This window comes from Mugil cephalus, chromosome 8 (genome assembly GCF_022458985.1).
Source record: "Mugil cephalus isolate CIBA_MC_2020 chromosome 8, CIBA_Mcephalus_1.1, whole genome shotgun sequence".
Taxonomy (NCBI): Eukaryota; Metazoa; Chordata; class Actinopteri; order Mugiliformes; family Mugilidae; genus Mugil; species Mugil cephalus.
The window spans coordinates 17,850,757-17,872,276 of record NC_061777.1 but is presented as its reverse complement, the minus strand read 5'-3'; the positions used below and the strand labels follow the sequence as shown (position 1 = coordinate 17,872,276).

Genomic DNA, 21,520 nt, shown 5'->3' with positions numbered 1-21,520 from the left:
CTGGTTTTGCCTCTTTAAAGCCTCTTGATCCTCTTTGATATGGTTTTAAAAAATCAGGTCTGAACAGGGCCACAGCTCCATCTTTGGTCCAGATCTCTCCATAACATTTCATTTTACATTAATGTATGGTCTTCAAAGTCTGTCCTAATGCAGCATATTTACGTTTATTTTATTTGATTTGATTTTTTTATGGAGGATTAGCCTCATAAAGTTCTTGTTTTTACTTTCTTTTCATTTTCTGTTTCTGCGTTTGTTGTAATTGTAATGAAGCAAAGATGGAGTCAGATTCTTTGCATATGTAAATGCGGGACTGTCTGTAACATGGCGCCTTTTACAAATTAACATAACGTTAAACGCGGTCACTGTTGTAGTGTATATCATGCCCGGTGCTTAACAGTTAATCACAGCCCGATCACACGACGAGCTCCTAATGCAAACCGACGAAATCTCCATGCGAATCTTTCTGCGCATGTTTGAGCCACGTGAGCTCAGAGGACGGTGACAACGCGGAAGTGTCATGGCGGCGTGCATCACCGTCATCACCATGATATTCATGCTGTGACAAAAAAACAATGTGTGTTGACGCTCAAGTTTTGAATTAATCTCTCGTCAGGGACCACCGAAGAATAATAACGTAAGTATCTGGAGAAGCCCGGGGCGTGAAATGTTACTGCTGACAGCGTGAAATTATAATAAACTGGAAGGGGATGGTGTAATGATGTAATTTAGCCACGTGTTGCTGATATTTTCTGCTGCCTTTTAGACACGGGTTATTAAAAATGATCATCTTTTGCCTTTTGTTTGAAAAGTAGAAGTTGAAGGTGGTTGTTAAAAAAAATAACTAAAATCTGTGCTGAACTTCAGGTGATTATGTTATTAGGAATGATGTTCTGTAAAGAAGAACTCTGTTTTTCTACTTTTTGTTTTGTTTCTATTTTGCTTATGATATGATCTGCACCCTAGTAACACTTTCTGTGTGGATATAAAAATCTACCCACCCTGTAAAAAATAATAAAAAAAATGAAATAATTAAATAAAACGATTAATAATTTCTGAACTTTTGCACCTTTAATGTAAAATATATGTTTGTATATATATATGTGTGTGTGTGTGTATGTATGCAGTGCCACTGAATACCAATTACATTTCAGAGAAAAACAATAAGCATAAGAAAAACTAACTGCATAAGTTTGCATACTTCACTGAACTAATACTGAATGGAATATTATTGAAGCACCATTTGATCTTACTACAGCCCCCAATCTAGTTGGATAAGAGTGAATCTTACAGGAATATCTTGATTTGGGAATATCACATTTCATATCCACTGCAGTATCTCAGATCTCAGTATCTCCGAGTCAGATGATATTTACACAATTGCTACATTTTTTAAAAAATATTATGAAACTAGTTTAATAGTTTGGAGATAATGTAATTTTGGTAAATCATTGGCAGACTCAGATGGCAGACTCGGGTGACTCCAGCGGTCAACGCGTGCCAACCCCTGGAGGCAGCGCTAATGCAGGACCCCCGCTGGTGGGCCGCCGACCGTCGGCAGGCATCGGTCCGGGTCGTCTACCTTCAATGCGGTCGAGAGACCTCACCCTGGGAGGGGTGAAAAAGGTAGGCTCTAAGGAAAGCTCACTGTCCAGAAAATGTTTTAGTGGACAGCCATTGAGAGGAAACACCTCAGTTAACCGCATTGTTTTATGTGTGAATGATGTACACTACCAGTCAAAGGTTTGGACACAACTTCTCATTCAGTGGTTTTTCTTTATATTTGTTATTTTAATGGTAACAAAACGTATTCTGGTTTGATTAACACTTTTTGGGTAATTCTATTATTCCATATGGTCTCGAAAAAACGAGAAGGTGTAAATCGTAACGTAGTTTCATACGGTTACTTTATCTGTAACGTCTGTCTTTGTTTTTACTTTTCAGAAAACATTTACACCCAACATTATCGGCCGAAAAGTTAAGGAAGAGTGAGTGTCCCAAAAGAAGCAAGGAACCATCTTAAAGTTGTGCATTTCACTGTTTTATTGATTGGTGACCCTTCTCTCTCTCGACAGAATAAAAGTTGAAGGCGGGCCGAGGAGAGACAGGAAAGATGGAGAGCGAGGCCGGGGTCCGAGGGAAAGGGGCCGGGGCCGGGGCCGCCCGGAGGTCATCCAGTCCCACTCTATTTTTGAGCAGGGTCCGGCGGAGATGATGATGAAGAAGAGAGGTGGGGTCTGGATGCAAGTGCACATAATCTGGTTTATATTACACATGAATGATTGTGCGTTTTAAGTGGATCCCGTTGTTACACACAGCTGGCTATGAGAGCGAGAGAGATGCTCCGAGCGTGGGACCTTCACCCATCATCAATATTAAAAAAGAGAAGAGAGAGACTGAGGAGGAGACCAAAGAGATTTTGCGCAAGCTGGAGCGCGACAATGTGAGTGCCTTAGTTTTGATGATCTTCATTAAGAGGCGCTGGAGTATGCCGTATTTTCAGTCAATTTATCATTTCTTTTGCTTTACTTCAGTTCATAGACGACCCCTTCCTGAAGAGTGAGCACAGGAGCTGCCCCGTCCAGCTTCCTCTCGCTGTGTCGGGTTGGGGATTCAAGGAGGAGTTCAGTGCTGCTCCTGTTAAACCTGAGAAGGTAGAGGAGGACTGTGAACTCATGGAGTCTGGAGTTGAAGGTGACTGCACAATATTGTTTATATAGTCTTATTTTGGAATCAAACCAAAATGCCGTCAGCCTATACCGTCAATACTTCTGCAATTGCATTGTCAACATAGTTGCCCTCTCATGATGCCCATGAACTTGCCTTCAGTGAAACAAGAACCGGAGGAAACGGAAATAAAGAAGACGGAGGCGAGTTTCCGACCCCCGCCTCTCCCGGAGCCCGAGGTCCTTCATGACCTTCTGCATAGATGGAGTCTGAGCAAAGGGGAGGAGCTGTTCTTCATCCAGCTTCCTGACTCGCTGCCCGGCCAGCCGCCCACGACAGAGCACAGGCCGGTGAAAACAGAGGTGCAGTCAGAGGATGGACAGTCTGTGCTCCTGAAGACGGACAATCAGGTAGTTGTAGCCTTCGTCTATATTTTTAAATCGCTTCGATACAGAGCTAGTATGTGTGAGACTGTGTTTTAATTATTATTTTTTACAGGAAGAGGAGGCTGAAGACAACAGCTGCAATCTGAAAGATCTGCGTGAGGGTCCTCTGGGAAAGATGCTTGTGCGGAAGTCTGGCCGGATACAGCTCATCCTCGGACAAGTGACCCTTGATGTGTCTCTAGGAACATCATGCTCTTTCCTACAGGTGAAACAGCATATTTAGAGATCTTACTGTCTTAGACTACGTTTACATAAAATGTAATGTCTGACTAAAAAGTGGAGTAATAGACCCATCAACAGACTAATTTTCAATCGGATTGAGAGATTGAATATGAAATATTGTCACTTAATAACTGTGTGAACACTTGATTTCATCATTTCCGTCTGAGTTGATTTACTACCTTCTTCTGTACATGCTTGGCCCACATTCAGTAAACATCAGGGGCCGGTTGCACCAGCTGGATGTACAAAAAAAAAAAAAAAAGTAAAAACTAAAGCTGGCTGAAAGCCCTGTGTCTGACTCAGTTACTTGTGATAAATATTTACACCTAAAACCACTACTAGACACAGCTACACTCGGCTTATAAAATATGCAGCCGTGCTGACACATTCAGGAGCAGGGAGTTGCTGTGGCTGTCACATTGATACGGTTACTTATCTCAGTTTTGGCTTTCGCAAAGCAATACATTAAAAATGACTGCCGAGCAAAAGAAACAACAGCTAGGATAAAACTATAATTATTGAGCTCTACAGCAATGATTAAATTGTCGTCAACTGTCTTGTATTAATTAGGCCAGAGAGCCGTGTCGTTCTCTTTTCGCTGTGCTCTCCCTCAAGATGCATGCAGCGCCATGCTGCATGAGCGCATCAGTTAGTTTCCCGTCTTGCAGAAATTAAATCTCTTAATAAGTTCTGCTTGTTTTGAAGTCTGTATATTAGATTTCCATTGCATAATTGTTTCTCTTTTTCACCATGAAAACTGATCAAGACTATACACTTTACACCTGCCTCTGACTAAGTCTCACGTGTAGCCCCCTGCATTGTGCAACAGGGTTAACTTCTATGTAGGACTAAAGCTAATTTTTCATCATATTCATGTATAATCATTAACATTGTTTTTCCCTCTGTTTTCTCAGGAGCTGGTCTCTGTTAACACCGAGGGAAGGACGGGCAACCTGACTGTATTAGGGAATGTCAAACACAAAATGGTTTGCTCCCCTGACTTTGAGGCTTTGCTGGAGAGCAGTTCTTGATGCTTGATGTTTGAGACTGAGCATCCTTAAACTGAGTGATGGTGGTGGTCCTGAAGAGATGTTGACTGTTGCCACGGCGTGCCCCTTTGGAGCCTGACCTCCAGTAGAAGTCTATCGAGTTGTGTTTTCAGTTTAGCTATAAAATACTTGTAAATCAAAGTACACTATATACAAACGAGACATACGCACGGTTTTGTTTGTTCTTCAGGAATGGGCCTTCGGATAAGCATTTCACAGCTGGAACGGTGTGCCAAGTTTCACTTCTATTTTTGCTTCTCATTATCTGAAAGTACTTGACAAGGCTGTACATGAATGTAAATGTGTGAATAAAAAAAAAAGAGTTTTGTTAATCCTGCACATTAAATCTGTTGGGTTTGTTCCACCGATATAACACAAATAAACACATTGGTGGTTTTCATGTGCCATGCAGATCAAATGATGGACTGATTTATTTAGGCTTGTGATATTTGGGAGATTTTCAAATAAGGGTTTTTTTTTTTTTTTTTTTTTTGTGGAAGGCGGCATTATCCTGCTGAAGAAGACCAATATCTCTTGACCCTGTCAAGGGTTCTTCTACCATTATCAACTTTTAGGACAAAATGTTCACTTGCTGCCTAATATAGCACATACTGATAATCAGTGTCATTATCACCTGGCATTAGTCATAATATTATGGCTGATATCTGCATGTATTTCTCACTCTGAAGGTCATCTCTAAAGCAGAAGAAACCAGCTTTATTGGCCATGTATATAGGTATTCATTCAAGGGATGTGTTGTCTGCATTTAACACATCCATGTGTACACATATAATACATATAGAGAGTGCAATTGGAGCAGTGGAGGAGGGCGGTGGTCTGCGGGGTGTGTTCAGTCCAAAAGGAGAACAAAGTACAGAATGATGACCCTATAATTGCACATGTGTGTCAGAGTTGCTTACGGAGAGGCTCTAATGAGAAAACGTCACTCCACGGCCGCTGGAGTTGTATTGTAACATTTGAGTGTAGTAGCAGGTTTGAGCCAGCAGGGGTCAGGGTACAGCTGAGTGTGTTGTTGTGGGGCAGGGGGCTGGCCTCTAGTCTACGTCGTCACAGTCCGTTTCTGCTCTCGTGTTGTCCTACGACGGGTGGAGTTTGGCTACAGTCCGCCAGACAAAGACGAAGTGATGGACCAGAGAAACCCTACTGTACCGGCGCCGGACCTGACGTGACTGAAGGTTGGTTAACTACGAGCCCCCCTTTTTTTTAACTCCGTGTAGATTCCTATACGAAGGACAGTCACCCGTAAGGCATCAAGTTGTCGTGTTTTTAAGCGTATATGTAAAAAGGATATGCTCACCATGTCAAGTCCTCCGTTCCGGTAGGACAGCTCTGTCTTAGAACAAGCTAGTGTTAGCAGAGCTAGGTGGAGCACGCCGGGACTAAACCCAGATCCAGTCTCACTGTTAGCTCGGAGGCCACAGGCTAACTAACACCCAGCACGGGCTTTTAAGGCGTCCCCGTGTCCTCGGGAGTCTTGGGTTACACGACCCAGCTGTGACTTATGTCTATACCTCGTATGTATGTTCTTTTGCCGAGGGAGGGAGGGAGGCTGCTAAGTCATTACTAGAAAGCTCCGGCTCGCCGTTAACTGTTGGTGAGCCAAGCTAATCCAGTGTAGTTTCATTTGGGGATGGAGGCTCGGGTTAGCCGTCCCTGCTGCATCACCACACGGTCTGATAAGGGAGGGAGGGAGGGAGGGATGGATGGAGGGCCTCTGTGGCTGGCTAACCTTAAACCTAATTTATGCTCCTGCGCTGACACGGGCACGGACCCTACGTCGGTTTGAGACATTTATACTTGCGCCTCATCACTTTGGCTCGCTCTGTAACAACTCACCCTCTTTTATCCCAGGGTAGTTTTTGTTTCTATTCGTTTTCACCTCCTACTTTACTTTCAAAAATAGCAGCTGAAACTTTTGCCGAAATTTCACTGCACACGAGTCATACAAACATACTGGCTTTATTGATCCGAAACAATCAATTCGAAAATCGCAGAGATGAAGCAGCCAGAAATACTAAAGTGAAACACAATGCTACCAGCAGATCAATCACAGCTTTCATTCTGGGGAGGTGCATGTCAAGGTCCTGGCAGGGCCTGCAAAGGGGTTTGCGTTAACGCAGGAGCCTCTGCGTCAATTAACGCATCAGCATAAACTGCGGATTACTGCTGCTAACGGGATCTTAGCTCCTCCATCTGATGTTATTATTGGCATAAGGGTGGAGACTTCTTTTTTATTATTAAAACACACACAAGGTGCTTGTACATGGACACATATTTTGTCTTATATTATTATTTACCAGTGCATGCTGTACATCGATTACACTTCAATCTGTCAATCATACACTAACTGGCCAAAAAAAGAGTCACCATTAACAAAGCCAGCTGGCATAAGCCTCTCAGATGATTACTGCATGGGTGTTTATCTTACAGCTGGCAACAAGTTATTTAACCCCAACTGATGCAATGAGTAGCTTCTCATTTCTTAACAACCATGTGGAAAGACACATCCTGTGGTTGTGGAAATTAGGTTTATCTGCTTGAGAAGGGTCATACCATTGGCGTGCATGAAGCAGAGAAAACATCTAAGGAGACTGAAGCAGAAACTACTGAAGTTGGGTGAAGAACTGTCCAGTACATTATTAAAAACTGTAAGGACAGTGGGGGACCACTGTGTTCGAGGAAGAAATGTGGTCGGGAAAAAAAATCCTGATTGATCGTGGTTGGCGATCACTTTTAGTACAAACCTGTGGGGTCAGTGCTGATCTGTGTTTGCTGCAGTTGCTCAGGTCTAGGTTCTGCAACATTATGCCCAAAAAATTAGGTCAGCTGACTCCCTGAATACACTGGTTATTCTATCAATGTATTTTAGGATTCATCAGACTCAGATTGTGAAAGGGTGGTTCAGGGAGAATGAGACATCATTTCCAAACATGGATTGGCCACCACAGAGTCCAGACCTTAACCTCAATGAGAGTCTTTGGGATGTGCTGGTGAAGGTTTTGTGCAGTGCTCAGACTCTGCCATCATCAATACAAGATGTTGGTGAAGAAATAATGAAACACTGGATGGAAATAAATCTTGTGATATTGCAGAATCTTATCTAAACAAATGCTAACAAAGTAATCGGAGCTAAAGGTGGTGTAGATGACTTTTTTTGACCAGGCATTGTACATTTTCCCTGACTGTTTGTTTACATCTTTGCAGGCCTTTGTGACTGTGAGCTGGAGGGGGCCCCTGGTTCTTCCCCAGACGAGGGAACCACCCGCTGTGCCCAGTTGTGTTTGTTTCATTGTTTACATCTCTTCTAACCAGCGGGAGGCTTTTCTGAAATACCAAAGGACATCTGCAGCCTGCCTTAAGGACATGAGGACAGCCTCCACTTCCCCGGATTTTTAATTTCAGCTGAGCTCCAGGAGCCAATTCATGTCGAAACCAATGAAATCTATGGATAATGCCCAAGAGGGCGACACCAAAATGCTGGCTCGCGTTATTAATGATTTTCTGTTGAGTGCGAGGAGAAGCTCTGTCATCTAGTTATCTGGATGAAGGGCTTTTTGTGACAAAACATCAGGGGCCACTTGGGGCCAGGAGGTGGAGTCCTGTACCTCCTCAGACATCCGTTCAGCCCTGTGATTTCAACGATCTCATACATTTCATCGCCCTTCTGCCTCTAAGATGGAGCTCTTCTTCAACCCGTTTGATAACTTGGTGTGTATCCTGCTGGGCATCTCCTTCACCGTGTGGTTCACCCTGCTGCTGGTCTTCATCATAGTGCCAGCCATCTTCGGGGTTTCCTTTGGCATCCGCCGTCTTTACATGAAGACTTTGCTAAAGATTTTTGAGGTAAGAGCTTGTTGCTTGTCGACCCATTGCTTTCCTGTTTGTTTGGAAAATAAGTGAGGAAACTGCAGTGTAAGGAGATTTGACATCAATTAATTAAACGCTCTATTTGAACTTTATCAAAAAAACAACTGATGCGAAACACAAACATGTTTAAAGGTCTGTTTGTATTGTTGCTCAGTTCTCAGTTGTAACATCCCATTTTTCAAGTAGCTCTAGTCTTTGAAACTTATTAGCATTGTTGCTCAAAACCATTTCTGCATTTCTGTTAAAGAAATGCAGAAAGCACAACAACAAAAGAAAGCGTTTCTACAGCAGCAGTATTAAATAAGGAGAAATGAGCTCTAGAAAATGATGGAGGCATTGATTAGATACAGGTCCAACCACTAGTCATTTTGTTAACTGACTGGTACAGATTAGCGTCAGAGCCGCAGGGCGTTCTTCTCTCGTTATGTAACCCCAGAGAACAGTGGTACAGACCTTGTCAGTAACTGTTGTCTATGATGTGGCTTCGTATGCATGCCTACTGAATTGCAGCTTTTTTTACTTTCAAGAAATGTCCGGCAGTGTCATTAATCTAGCGGAGGCCCTGCTGTGGCGCACCGTCACCAGTAAAGCAGTCATCACTTTCCATCGTGCACCTCTGAGAGTCCATCTTGTGCCAGAAATAAACGAACCAGTGGGAGATACTAGCTCGGGATTCCAGCAGCAGCCATTACATTTTGAGAAAAGGTCAAAGGGCATATGCATCACAGGGCAGGCGTGCACTTATTTGCATGTGTTTTCAAAGTTTGGTCAAGGCGCGTTGGATTAAAAAAGTACGTCAAAGGCACAATAAACTAAACAACGCAGACCTCTCTGAATCGAACGGGTTAAACACGAGACCTTTTGTTGCCAGTTGTTGATGAATTTGTGTTCTTAACATTGTATTATTATCTCAGTACAGAAACTGTCTGATTAGTATCCCTTCTTCTTGCGTCTGCGTTTTCCTACAGCTGCATTTTTAAATGATGACTCACTAAAAGAACATATCACGACACCATTGTAATTGTCTTGTAATGTGCATCTATTCTGTTTGAGTTGTGTTGACAGTCAAATGGCTACGTCACGACCGTGGGTTAAATGTATTTAACTGGTTTAAAAAAGTAAATAAATACCTTTAGTTATTTAAACGTAAATGTTTGAGATGGGCAGCAAGAAACTGCAGGCAAAATGTTCACATTCTTGGAATATTTTTCCCAGCGCCCCTGGCTGACAGTGTTTCTGACACATGCACATACAGTCACACCCAGTGCTTGTATTATACTTTCAAATGTGAGGTATCAGTTTAGCCCCCATCTTTGACTGATACAGACAAAGCTTGGACGTTATCCCGTGTCTGTTGGCTCGGTAAAACGTATCCCAGCACATCCCGCTCCACAGTTTCCTGATCTTTCCTGCTTGTCATACGGCCCTGAAAAAGAACACTATGTCCTTTTCCTGCTCTTGAGTTTGTTTTTCCTCTGCATGCAGAGTGCACACTAAGGGCAAGGCTTTTTTTTTTTATTTTATACACTCACACATAATTTAAGTGATAATCCAGGCATTCAGTAATGTAATCACTATTATTATTCAAAAATATCAAAAGAGATTCAACTCCTTCACTTAGACCTTTCCATAATACACTCATTCTGTAGTAATTATGTGCTTAATGTACTTAGAGTCACTATCATGTTTCAGTGTCCTTGTTGTTGGTCATTTACTTTCAGACAGATCTCCTCAGAAGGACCGAAACCATAGTTAATTCAATGGCTACAAAGTGGCTAATCAGCCACTAACTATATAAGGTTTCCACCACCATGTTCTGAAGTTTGTCTCCTGATGAGTCTGTGCTCTACTGTAACTGCGGCCTCACTCATTCCAGCAGACCTGGTAGTTTAGCTCCGATGCTCTTTTTGGACGGCTATGTTTCTTGGCGTGACTTTTCTTGGGAACCAGGTCCTGGACAAAATGTCAGTCATTTGATATCCACAGATTTTGTTCACATTTCAAAAAGCAAAAGTTGGATGTCTTTTTAAATCCCTTTCCAGAGATTTTTTTCCACGAAAGCCTTGTAGGCACTGTTCCTAGAGGATGAGATGTGTGCTAAATCAGATATTTTTAAAAAGTCAACAGTGAACCAGACTGAGGTCGTATTCTTGGTCTCATGAATTGCGGTTTAAAACATGAACGACAATGTTCTGAGTAGGCTTCAAAAACGAAGCAGGTCCCTGCAGCCTGTAAGTCAAACGTTATGTTCCAGTTCAGCAGGTGCACCTGCTCTTTGACATCTGGGCTGACACCTAAAGACACGTTCTTCAGACTCAAAGTGTTTGCCGTTGTTAAGTGTGTTAAATGTAAAAATGGATCACCTTTCAGTTTCTGTGCACTTTTTTTGTTGTGTCTTTCTAGTGGGCCACTCTGAGGATAGAGAGAGGAGCGAAAGAAAAGAACCATCACCTGTACAAACCCTACTCAAATGGTAAGACGTGCTTTCAGTTTGGCCTCGTTATGTGTTTGTTCAGTGCTGTATTTGTTTTAGAGGTGAGTATTGTTGACTTCCTCTTCTGACTGGTCCAGCCATCATCGCTAAGGAGCCCACCTCCCTCGAGGAGGAGATCAAGGAGATCCGGCGGAGCGGCAGCAACAAAGACCTGGACTCGGCCCCGGAGTTTGAGATGTCCGACATCTTCTACTTCGCCCGGCGGGGAGTGGAGAGCATCATGGACGATGAGGTGACCAAGCGTTTCTCTGCTGAGGAGCTGGAGTCTTGGAATCTGCTGACCCGCAGCAACAACAATTTCCACTATATCAGTCTGAGGCTGACCGTCCTGTGGGGGCTGGGCCTGCTGATCCGCTATGGCTTCCTGCTACCTCTCAGGTATTACTTGGACCACCATCAAAGGGATTGTGTAATATTATATCGTATTGCAGTAACCTTTGCGGTAATCCAGCATGCGCCCATGCTGGATTCAGCTTAGAAAATGTACATGCTACAAACTCTCCATAATATAATTAAGGTTGAATAGCGTTTATTACTAAATTATCATCCAGACAAGTATCTTTATGTGGAGGTGGAGTAGTAGAAGATGTCCATACAAATGCACTCTCCAATGGTGTTGGACATTCAAAATAAAAGTGTTAAATGTGCCCGTCATGGTAACCTTTCAAACACAAGTGCCCATTTATACACGAGGTGCACTCGAGCAACCATCAGTCATCGCAAACACGCAGCATGACATTTACATCTGTGGGTTTATTTAGTTTCCAGCCCACCTGACAAGCATGATGTTCGACTGTGGGAGCAAATCTACACCAACGCACAGTAAATGAAAACAGCTGGCAGGGTGCGTTTCATTCCTAAATTATTATTCACGAAAGCTATAGGCACCCTCTTTTAATAACACAGTTTCCCTTTTATCTGGCCATAGGTTTCCTGCTCTGTGTATGGTTTTGTTAGATAAAAACTGGGGAATTACTATGTTTGTCAGTGTCAAAAATAATAAATGTGAGCATGTTGCATGGAGTTGGTGAGTACTTGGAAACACAGAAGTGCAGTGAGTAGAAAAGATCCTTAGTCAGACTCATCTTGAAGAGGCACAGGGACAGTGACTCAGTACTAAGCCTGACTGGCTCACTTCCAGTTGCCAGTGGGGAGACGAATCAGGCCATCGCTGCACAGACAGGCATCATTAGAGTCGTCCAACCAGCTACATACATTCTCTCATTCAGTACCTGATCAATTAAATATTAGCCTGGCTCTCCACTTACATGAAACATTCACCTCTAATGTTTTTTCTAATCCTCACACAAATTAATCAGCACCTTCTCCAGTCCCGGATGATTGGTTCATCCAGATTAAGTAGATCTCTCAGCCCGCTTAACCATTGCCTAATGTGCCTCCTGCAGGTTGTGGAGAATGTAATTGACAACAGGATCCTCATTCTCCTGGACATTGCTCATGTCCTTTACATGTCCGCTGAGTAGTTAACTCCACTAAAAGAAACTTTGGAGTGTAAAGCAAAGCATTTTTTGGCATGGGTCATGTGAAATGACTGTTTTTTTAAATAGTTGAATACAAAACAGAGAGTTCTGCATTTGCGTACAAGTTATATGTAACCTTCCTATGTGTCTCCATCAGGGTAACTCTTGCCTTCACTGGTGTAGGCCTCCTTGTTGTCCTCACCTCTGTTATTGGCCTACTTCCCAATGGAAGGTAAGACTGATCACGACCACTGTTTCCTTTCATAAAAAATATCTGTGTAGAGCTGGATGTGATCTCGCTGTGGTTTATACTCCGTCCTGCAGGATGAAAAATTTCCTGAGTGAGAAAGTCCACTTGATGTGCTACAGAATATGTGTCAGAGCTCTGACTGCAATCATAACCTATCATGACAGGTAAAAGACCTTCACTGTTTTTTTCTTTCCTTTCCATACACCTATTAGTTGCATAAAGTTAAAGTTCTGCAAAACTTTAGTCAGTTTGTGAATATAACACGACTGTAAAAAGGTCTGATTTGAGCTTCGCCCCCCGCTCACTCTTTCACTTTTGTGGGCTTCATATACATTAAAAAAAAAACTGGTGCAAAGTCTTTGCACGTCTCACGCACTCGATGCATTTGGCAAGATAACGTTTTCCACAGAACTTCTCGTAAGATAAAAAATGTAAAATCAGATTTTAAGTTTAAATGAATCCATAACATTATTATGTAACTATTTTAATCCTTCAGTGGCTGCAGGGCTTGTTCGCATGATCTCATTCTCCTTTCTCAAACATGAACCCGCTCAACCCTCATCAACAGGAGAGGCCTGTATGTCATATTTCATGATAGCAGCTGTCTCATGTTTACAAAAAAAACAACAAAAAAAACAAAACAGGGTGTGTTAACAGTTGAAACTTGAGCAGCCAGAGTGCGTTCATGAGAGGGAGGGTGCCTGAAGCCAGGCTTAAACTGTTTACTCTCATATTCAATGCAGGAGGCGTGTCACAAGCAACACGCGAAACCCTGCAGTACCTTCCGCACTAGAACAAGCTGCAGTCTTTTTCAAAATAGAACAGCTGCTTAATGTGGAAGTTTCGCTACGGTCAACTGATTGTGAAAGGAAGGAAACTTAATATTGCAGAGTAGGAGGAAGACGAAGCAGAAGACAGAACTTTTGTCAAGAGGATGGTGCAGCACGTTATCGGAGAGGAAGTTGCTGCTTTTTGTATTCGCCTATAAACTGTAATTTACAACAGCTGGTGTTGTTTCCGGTGAACGGCTCTGCAGGCTTGACTGAATTTGAGCATTTCCATCGGGGAACATTTTATCTGAGAGGAAGTTGTTACAGCTCATATATTAAAAAGGCCAGACGAAGTAGCCGAACCTATGTATTATTAATTAGCTTGGTGTAGCCAGACACCAGCCAGTTCTCGGGCTACAGAATGAGTCTGGTACCGCGACATTTGGGTGTCATTATGTGGCGCGAGTCGATCAATACAGAGAAAGAAATGCCTCTGCAGATAATGGCAGACGTGTCCAACCAATTGGAGCCATTTTTTTGGTAAACAAATTCAACTCCGTGGTGTTCAGATGACATGAGTGTTTGTCCTTCACTCCCAAGAATGATTTGATTGTCAGACGACTCTTTGCTGGGAGGTAATCCGTTCCCAGTGGTGTCTCCAGACAACCTTTGCCCTACAAAAGTTTGTGGTCTGTATGTGAATTTACACAGTCAGTGCGTTTACATGCACATGAAAAAAACTAATTATTGCCTTAATCGGACTATAACAAGAGAACTTAAGTGCATGTAAACATGTTACGCCGATTAAAATCGGAGTTCTCATTGTCCGATTGAGACACCCACATAATGCGATTGGAATTGGAGTTTTCATCGAATAATGCGTGTGCGCATGCTCCACCCCTGCTGCGCTGGCATGTGACCCCCGAACAAACACGTCCAAGAAAGCCGAGCGTGGAAGAAGAAGAGAAACGGAGCCGTCTGAGGGATAGTGCGGATCTTACCTGCATCAGAAGTAGCGCGAACATTACGTACGAGATTAAAAAATGTACTATTATCCGTCTGGTTGTTGTTTGAAATGTCGGTCTGCCACATGAACGACTCTTGTTTATTATATCACGTAATAGGTCACCCGGAAATCGGGCTGTATTAACGTGGTATTATCCCGCTGAAAAGACACGTATCGCCACCTAGTGTGGAAGAGGAGAACAGTTATTCGATTTTCTTGCGCTGCATGTAAACAGGGACAAGGACTGTAGCGAGAAAGTCGAATATAAAGTAGAGCATAGCTCGATTAAGCTCTGCATGTAAACGCACTGACCGTCAGTGCCATAAAGTAGTAAAGGTAAGATGTAGGTTTGTATCGCCTCTTTCAAACATTAAAGAGACGACTGGATTGTAACAGGTAGTCCTCCCCAGTCAAGAGCTAAAAATATTCAGCTGACATAGGAAGTGTTGCGCGTGTGCTCCCTCTCTCGGTCTCTCTATTTAAGAACGTAACTATCTTTGGAAAGTGGACTCGTCAGCTCCTGCATGCTCAGGGGGTCAGAACTTTTAAGATGGACACAAAAAGTTCCTTTGTTTGTCACAAGAAGAGAGCGTACTCCAGATTGTACGAAAATCTTTTGATTGTTTTAAGTTTGATTGTTGAAGTTTTATCTTGACACATCCTCCCACCACTGAGTTGATCAATTTCTTGATAAAGAAAAAAGAAATCTCCAGGAAGGAAGGGAGTTTATAATGCACAGTATAACAGTCCTTTTGTCTCCACTGTCTTAGTGAGAATAAACCCAAGAATGGAGGCATCTGTGTGGCTAACCACACCTCTCCCATCGATGTTATCATCCTCGCCAGTGACGGCTGCTATGCTATGGTAACTATACTGCTTCCAAGTGGCAGAAAACACTCTTTTGATTGCAGCTGCTTGTCTCTTGAAGTGGCATTACTGTGGCATTACTTCCGTAAATAGATGTGTTACTATGTGCTTGTGTTGCGTCAGGTTGGTCAAATCCACGGTGGCTTGATGGGAGTCATCCAGAGATCCATGGTCAAGGCCTGCCCTCACATTTGGTTCGAACGTTCAGAAGTAAAAGACAGACATCTAGTGGCCAAAAGGTAGTATTACAACTTGTTTTTGTAAAACTGCTGTACATTGAATTTGTTTTTAATAATAGTTAAAAACTACATAATTGTTGTGTTGCAGACTGAGTGACCACGTAGAAGACAAATCTAAACTACCCATTCTCATTTTCCCAGAGGGTGAGCTTAAAAATTTTCTAATCACGCTGCAGTGATATTTTTTTATTATTATTATTATTATTATTATTATTATTATTATTATTATTATATTTTTATTCACTCATTCATTCTTAAATCCTCAGGTACCTGCATCAACAACACATCAGTCATGATGTTTAAGAAGGGCAGTTTTGAGATCGGTGCCACAGTCTACCCTGTGGCCATTAAGGTAACAGTTCTCGTTTTCATTGTCTTTTTACCGATGAATATTAATTAACTGACGACTTTTTCACAAAGGTTTGTTCCACATAAATTACTGTGTTGATCGTGGTGTGTTCGGTCCTCGCAGTATGATCCCCGGTTTGGAGACGCCTTCTGGAACAGCAGCAAGTTTGGGATGGTCAACTACCTTTTGCGTATGATGAGCAGCTGGGCCATCGTCTGCAGCGTGTGGTACCTCCCCCCCATGTCCAGAGAGGTGAGACGAGCTGCACCTTATGATTACAGAACATCCACCGGTCATAATCACCTCGTCATATGAGTAACATTTATTATCTCATAGCATGGCAGCTGTAAACGTTTTGTCCTTAAAGTTGATGTGCTTCAAATTGGAAAAACAAACGATGATGCTGGAGGATCAGAGCATCTCCGACACTGCACTTCTCGTTGTAGTCTATAGTGGTCAGTATCGATCAAATGTGGTCCAAGAAAGGAAAAGAACTGGCACCAGGGTCATTGATGCCCATCTGGTGTCATTCAACAGACCAGCTAATAGAAAGCTGTCATAACAACAGTGCATCACTTTTTGTTTTGGGCTGCGTAGCTGCAAACCAAACAGTGTGTCCACGCTGCACATGAGCATCAGAGCTGCACCACAGAGCAATGGAAGAAGGCAGCCTGGTCTGATGTATCACTTTTCATTTGCATGGTGCCCAGGTGCACATGCATCACTTATCTTTAGACCATATGGCATTGTGAAGTAGCTTTTTTTTTTTCAGCCGAACAACGGCTCTTATCTTGTTGTTGTTATCTTGAATTTATGGTTTAATGGCTAGAAACGTTCCCCTGTTTGTCTTCTGACACCCAGACCATCAGCAAGAGGTTTGCATTGACAACATGTGCAATATGTGTGGTTTTGGTTATGAAGCTTCACTGGAGCTTACATATTTTTTTTAATAGTGCAGCGCGTCACTTTTCTCAGCCCCTGTCTGCGTACATGTAGGCCGACCACAGAGAATAACCACAACGTTTCGGTTGGGTGTGACACTTTTTTCGTAGAGCGGCAACAATTGTGGCCTAATATTTGAATGAAGATTTTACGGTGGGTAATTAGCCGGGCTAATTATTTATTACCGCTTGTTTGACAGCTTTATACTTCTGTTGTTAATCTCTAACAGGAAGGAGAGGATGCTGTACAGTTTGCCAATCGTGTAAAGGCAGCCATAGCAAGGCAAGGGGGGCTGGTTGATCTTCTGTGGTAAGAAAACACTCCCACCCCCGTCACACTACACTACACTACACTACACTGCCACATGATATTATATAACATCATAAAATAATTGTGTTAAATCCTCACATATATACATATATATGTTTTATATCGTCAACAATAAATACAACAATTCATTGTTGACTTTTTGACTTGTGGATTTAACAGCATTAAGATCATTAACATTGTGAGTTAACACCCATGATTATGCTGCAACAACAAAGCTATCAAATGCAGCACTATGTTGTATAGTAAACTATAGGTACGATGTTTTTCTCTGGTCTTCTTATGCTGCATGTTGTGGCTTCCTTTGTCGCTATCTGTGCATTTCCTTCTTTCTTTTTGCTGATTTATTCAAGAACAATACTCAACCTACATGTCACACTCCACGGGACATCCAAAAAAAAAAAAGTTGTGTATGCAAAATGCCTGGTATTGAAGTGGCATCATCAACTGTAATTTGTGACAATACTGATGCTAGGCAACTGTTGGTGTCCAGGAGTCCCAGAGGCTACCAGATGGCTAGCTAACGACCAGATTACTCAACATAGGATAATGTGAAGACATAACGAACGGATAGAACCATAGTAAATATCAGTATTTTACTCATGCTTAAGAAAATTATACAACCGATATGCAAATATGTTAACTTTCATCCGATTCTGCCATTTCTGACACTGCCAGAAAACACGTCACAAGTTATGAATTCAGATTTTTATCAAAAAAAAGTGTTAATAAACACACTAGTGTATCAAGTCTGCTGAGAGTAATGTTTGTGTTACTGCACTTAATTGTTTAGTAGAACCTCATCTATAGCAGGATATTGGTGACCAGCTCTGTCCATCAGTGAGTGTTCATCAACTTGTTTGTTTGTTTGTTTTTTAGGGATGGAGGACTGAAACGTGGGAAGGTAAAAGATACCTTTAAAGAAGAGCAACAGAAGCTATACAGCAAAATGCTGGTGGGCACTCAAGAGGATCGTAGCCGCTCCTGAACGCAATCTTTGTGGTGGTTGACTGGCTTCGAGGCCCCCCTGGACACCTCTGACTCGACCGGCAGTCAGCAGTGGACTCTCTCTCGTGTGGAGGACCCGGACTGGATATTTGTCTCCCTGATGTCAACAGTACTCCATTTGGCTTCCTCGGTCACTGCCTCGGCCTGGCATGTCAAGTTTGCATCGCTGTTACGGGTCATTCTGAGTCCGCCGCCCTGTGTTGAATAGCTTGACTGAAGCGTCACTAACATCAGAAATGAAAACACGGTGCACACAGAAAGTCTTCCTCAGTGGCTGTCTTTTGAGGGAAAAAACGTGTTTTATTTCTGTCAGAGTTCTCGTCTTCGTTTGATATTTTCTACTTTTAATTTCAAGGATTTAACTGTCACGTTTGTATCATGTTACAATGTTTTAAGTTAAAGACTGATCTGATCTTACATGGGATGACAGTGACTGTAGATAAAAACTAGTTTGTTTTAAAGCTAAAAACCTGTGACTTGAGTTTGGATTTTCTCATGACTGGCCCGTACCCAGGATTCAGGGCACGATGCCAGATTTTGTTACATTTTTATGGGCTTTTTTCAAGAGAGAAATCGATGTATTTTGAGCTTTGTGTTTTACATTAAGACTTGTATCAACACACGTGGTCACTATAGGATTTGCTGATAGGATGTTTCTGCGTTTTTTCCACGGAATGTGTAAGTCCTCACATTATGAAGTGGAGGTTGTGCACCCACAGTTGCAGCAGTTTTATTTTAAGTTAGACAGGTTTTCCTGTTCCAGCTAATGCAGCGTACGTTGAGTAAAGTCCCTTTAATGTTAATGGCATACAGCTAGCAATGTGAGATAATAATCATCCCAATTGGACATAGTTAAAATGCCAGCGAGCTGATACATATTCATACCAATACACTTCCAGACTGGTTCTACTGGCTTCCTGCTTGTGCAGTAACCACCCCACCTCATTTATTTTAAATGAACTCTAAAAGCTATTGTCTTTATTTCCCCTCTCATTAAAGGTCTTTCTCATACTTGGCAGCCTTAAGGAAGTTTCAAGGAGAGACTGCAGCTGTAGTTTTGACTCCCCTTTAGGCTGGAAGGACCATGGTGGACGGCCTTCGAGGTTTCTCTTGGAGGCCCTGGCCTCACTAGCGCGGTATTATCAGGGATAGTCGTTTAGATTGTGTAAAATCTGTTAATCAAAATAAATGTTCAAGAATGTGACTCTACCCTTGACTTTTTTTGTGCGTCTCTTCCTCTGATCTAGGCACAAAGGCAATTGTTTATATGTTGCGACGGAAGCAATCGGCATACTCTTTGAATATTAATTTGATATTTAGCTTGAGTTTGAAGGGTTTTTTTTTGCCAAAAAGCTGCAATAAATTAAATGTGTACTGCAAATTACACCAAATAATACAAAGAGCATTGAGTTGAATATTTTCATTATTCCCTAGCAGACACTGTATGTACTCATAAATAACATCCATTTCCACGGATGTATATGGCGGCTTCTTTCACAGCTGCTTCACCCAAGTGACTGTGTGCTTGGCAAAACCCCTCAGCCCCCTTTCAGAGAATGTTCTCTTTAAACCGTCTTTGTTTCCAAACCGGTGATGGGCATGGCAACTTTGTTTTGCATCTCTGTCGCAATAGTTTCAAATGGATCCATTGACTTTGGTGAATAAAGCACGCTGTGCTTGGAGGAGGAGTGAGAGGAAGCAAGGAGAAGAATCAAAAGGTTGGTTGTGTAAGCCGTGCCGTGGTTGAACAGCTCGCTAACGGCGCTATGGAGAGCGAGAGTCGGGGCCCCCAGCAGCCTGGGCTCTTACCCCACAGGCTGGATGGCACCGAGCCACCTACTCCAGATAAGTGTTATATGGCTGCTGGCTCCAGTGGGTAGTACCATTGGAAAAACACTGGTTACTCTGCTGTGGTGATGATTGGGTATGGGAGGAAGTGACTTCTTGTGAGATCTGTTAAAGCAAAACCAAATGAAGACCTCCCTCTAACATAGATTCGATGTAAAGCGGTTATGGAGGAGAACAGTTAAAAGTGAAAGCAAACTCAGGCAACACACATTTTGTGGAAAGACCAGAGTTTCACAGAAGAAAATGACTTCCTGTCATGTCGCTGCACAGAATGAGTCTGTGATATGCTTAGGTGTTCTGAATTTCCTTGTGTTGTAATGCTCAATGAAGCGTTGATCTATATATGGTGAGATCAGGTAAAGTGGGACGGCGTAAGAGAACAGTATTGTCGCTGAGCCCTGAGATGTGATCGGTGGTGAGAACTTCCCGTGGGAGTTCATGACCAAAGTCACATAACACGATTCACATGACTTGATTTACACCCACCAAAATAGTAAGTGAAATGACACGCTGTATGCTTGTGAGATCTGAAAGAATAATACCAGGTCATTAAGTACACTAGTGAAAACAAATTCATCGTCATCACAACAGTCCCGTTCTAAATCGTATCTCATTAAAAGGTTATGGTTTTCAGCATTAGTTTAAAATAACTGAGAGAGCTGCGGATACAACTCTATGTTTTTCATTTTGAAGGCTGTGGTTGGCACCACTGACCTGTATCGTGGTGTACCAACCATGTTTCTTCTATTTTACTCCCCTATTTTAGTTATTGGGCTGAGCTAGATAACAGAAACATGTTTTTGCGTTTAATTCAACACAGTCGAGAGCACCAGCTACCCTCCAAAATGATCCTACAGTTGAATTAACACATTCCTGGTGCCGAGACTGGACATGATAAAAGTGATGAAGGAGGATTTAGGGCAGGACTGTTAGAGTGCATTTCTTCTTGTTTCTTGGCCGGTGAGTGTATGTGGGTTGTTCGTTATCTTCACTAAACCGGGAAGTCTGGTAGAGATTTAAAACGTCCTTAGTCAAGACAGGCCGCACCAACACAAACAAACCAGTTTTCCTTGTTTCTGGCTATAGTTAAATGAACTGAAGTCACGAACAAGCAACTGAGTTGACTGAATATTGTACTGAAGGATAAACTATATACGAAAACATCATGTACAGTAATAGTGTACCAAAAAATTAAAAATAAAATAAATTAGTTCCAATTAGTAATTAGTTTCCAATGCAATTAAATATAAAAATGTGGCACATGTCACATAAAAAAGTGAGAAATTTTAGAAGTATATCCTATGTCATCGTTTTTTAACTGATTAATGAACATGATCACAAAAGAGAATTACAAACGCTCCAAATATACACTGATTAGACACAACATTAAAACAACCTTCCTGATATTGTGTAAGTCTCTCTTCAAATCTCCAATCAGGTGTGACTTGTGATTGGTAAAAGGACAGACATGGGCCTTCTGGGGGCGTCCTGTGGTGTCTGGAAACATAATGTTAGTGGGGTCCTTTGGGTTGTCCACTTGTAGGCCTGGTCAACGTTTTGCACAGTTTTTCATGTTTTTGTTTGTTTGTTTGTTTTGCCTTGTTCCTAAACCGTTTTTGTGTGTATCTGTGTCAGGTGTGTTATTGCTATGGGGTGGTGGGGGTGTCTGG

General features: G+C 42.2%; 2 protein-coding genes across 2 annotated transcripts; both read left to right on the top strand.

Moving 5' to 3' along the window:
- Nucleotides 1–505: 505 nt before the first annotated feature.
- polr3d (polymerase (RNA) III (DNA directed) polypeptide D) lies at nt 506–4,799 on the top strand. Its single transcript, XM_047592113.1, has 9 exons — nt 506–634; nt 1,456–1,623; nt 1,942–1,985; nt 2,073–2,227; nt 2,316–2,440; nt 2,532–2,691; nt 2,827–3,074; nt 3,163–3,315; nt 4,247–4,799. The coding sequence occupies exons 2-9, from the start codon at nt 1,462–1,464 to the stop codon at nt 4,361–4,363; spliced, it is 1,164 nt and encodes a 387-aa protein (XP_047448069.1). The 5' UTR covers nt 506–634; nt 1,456–1,461; the 3' UTR covers nt 4,364–4,799.
- A 623-nt stretch (nt 4,800–5,422) lies between these two features.
- LOC125012217 (glycerol-3-phosphate acyltransferase 4) lies at nt 5,423–19,211 on the top strand. The gene is made up of 13 exons (XM_047592035.1): nt 5,423–5,577; nt 7,607–8,245; nt 10,673–10,742; nt 10,841–11,141; nt 12,402–12,476; nt 12,569–12,658; nt 15,041–15,134; nt 15,261–15,376; nt 15,465–15,520; nt 15,643–15,728; nt 15,849–15,977; nt 16,897–16,976; nt 17,874–19,211. The coding sequence occupies exons 2-13, from the start codon at nt 8,078–8,080 to the stop codon at nt 17,980–17,982; spliced, it is 1,374 nt and encodes a 457-aa protein (XP_047447991.1). The 5' UTR covers nt 5,423–5,577; nt 7,607–8,077; the 3' UTR covers nt 17,983–19,211.
- The last annotated feature ends 2,309 nt before the right edge of the window (nt 19,212–21,520 follow it).

Coding starts and splice junctions, on each gene's coding strand:
- polr3d (XM_047592113.1), top strand. CDS start 1,462: ATGGCAGACTCGGGTGACTCCAGCGGTCAACGCGTGCCAACCCCTGGA. Junction 2,228..2,315: donor GATGATGATGAAGAAGAGAG/GTGGGGTCTGGA, acceptor TGTTACACACAG/CTGGCTATGAGAGCGAGAGA. Junction 3,316..4,246: donor CATCATGCTCTTTCCTACAG/GTGAAACAGCAT, acceptor CTGTTTTCTCAG/GAGCTGGTCTCTGTTAACAC.
- LOC125012217 (XM_047592035.1), top strand. CDS start 8,078: ATGGAGCTCTTCTTCAACCCGTTTGATAACTTGGTGTGTATCCTGCTG. Junction 10,743..10,840: donor GTACAAACCCTACTCAAATG/GTAAGACGTGCT, acceptor TGACTGGTCCAG/CCATCATCGCTAAGGAGCCC. Junction 15,978..16,896: donor TCCCCCCCATGTCCAGAGAG/GTGAGACGAGCT, acceptor AATCTCTAACAG/GAAGGAGAGGATGCTGTACA.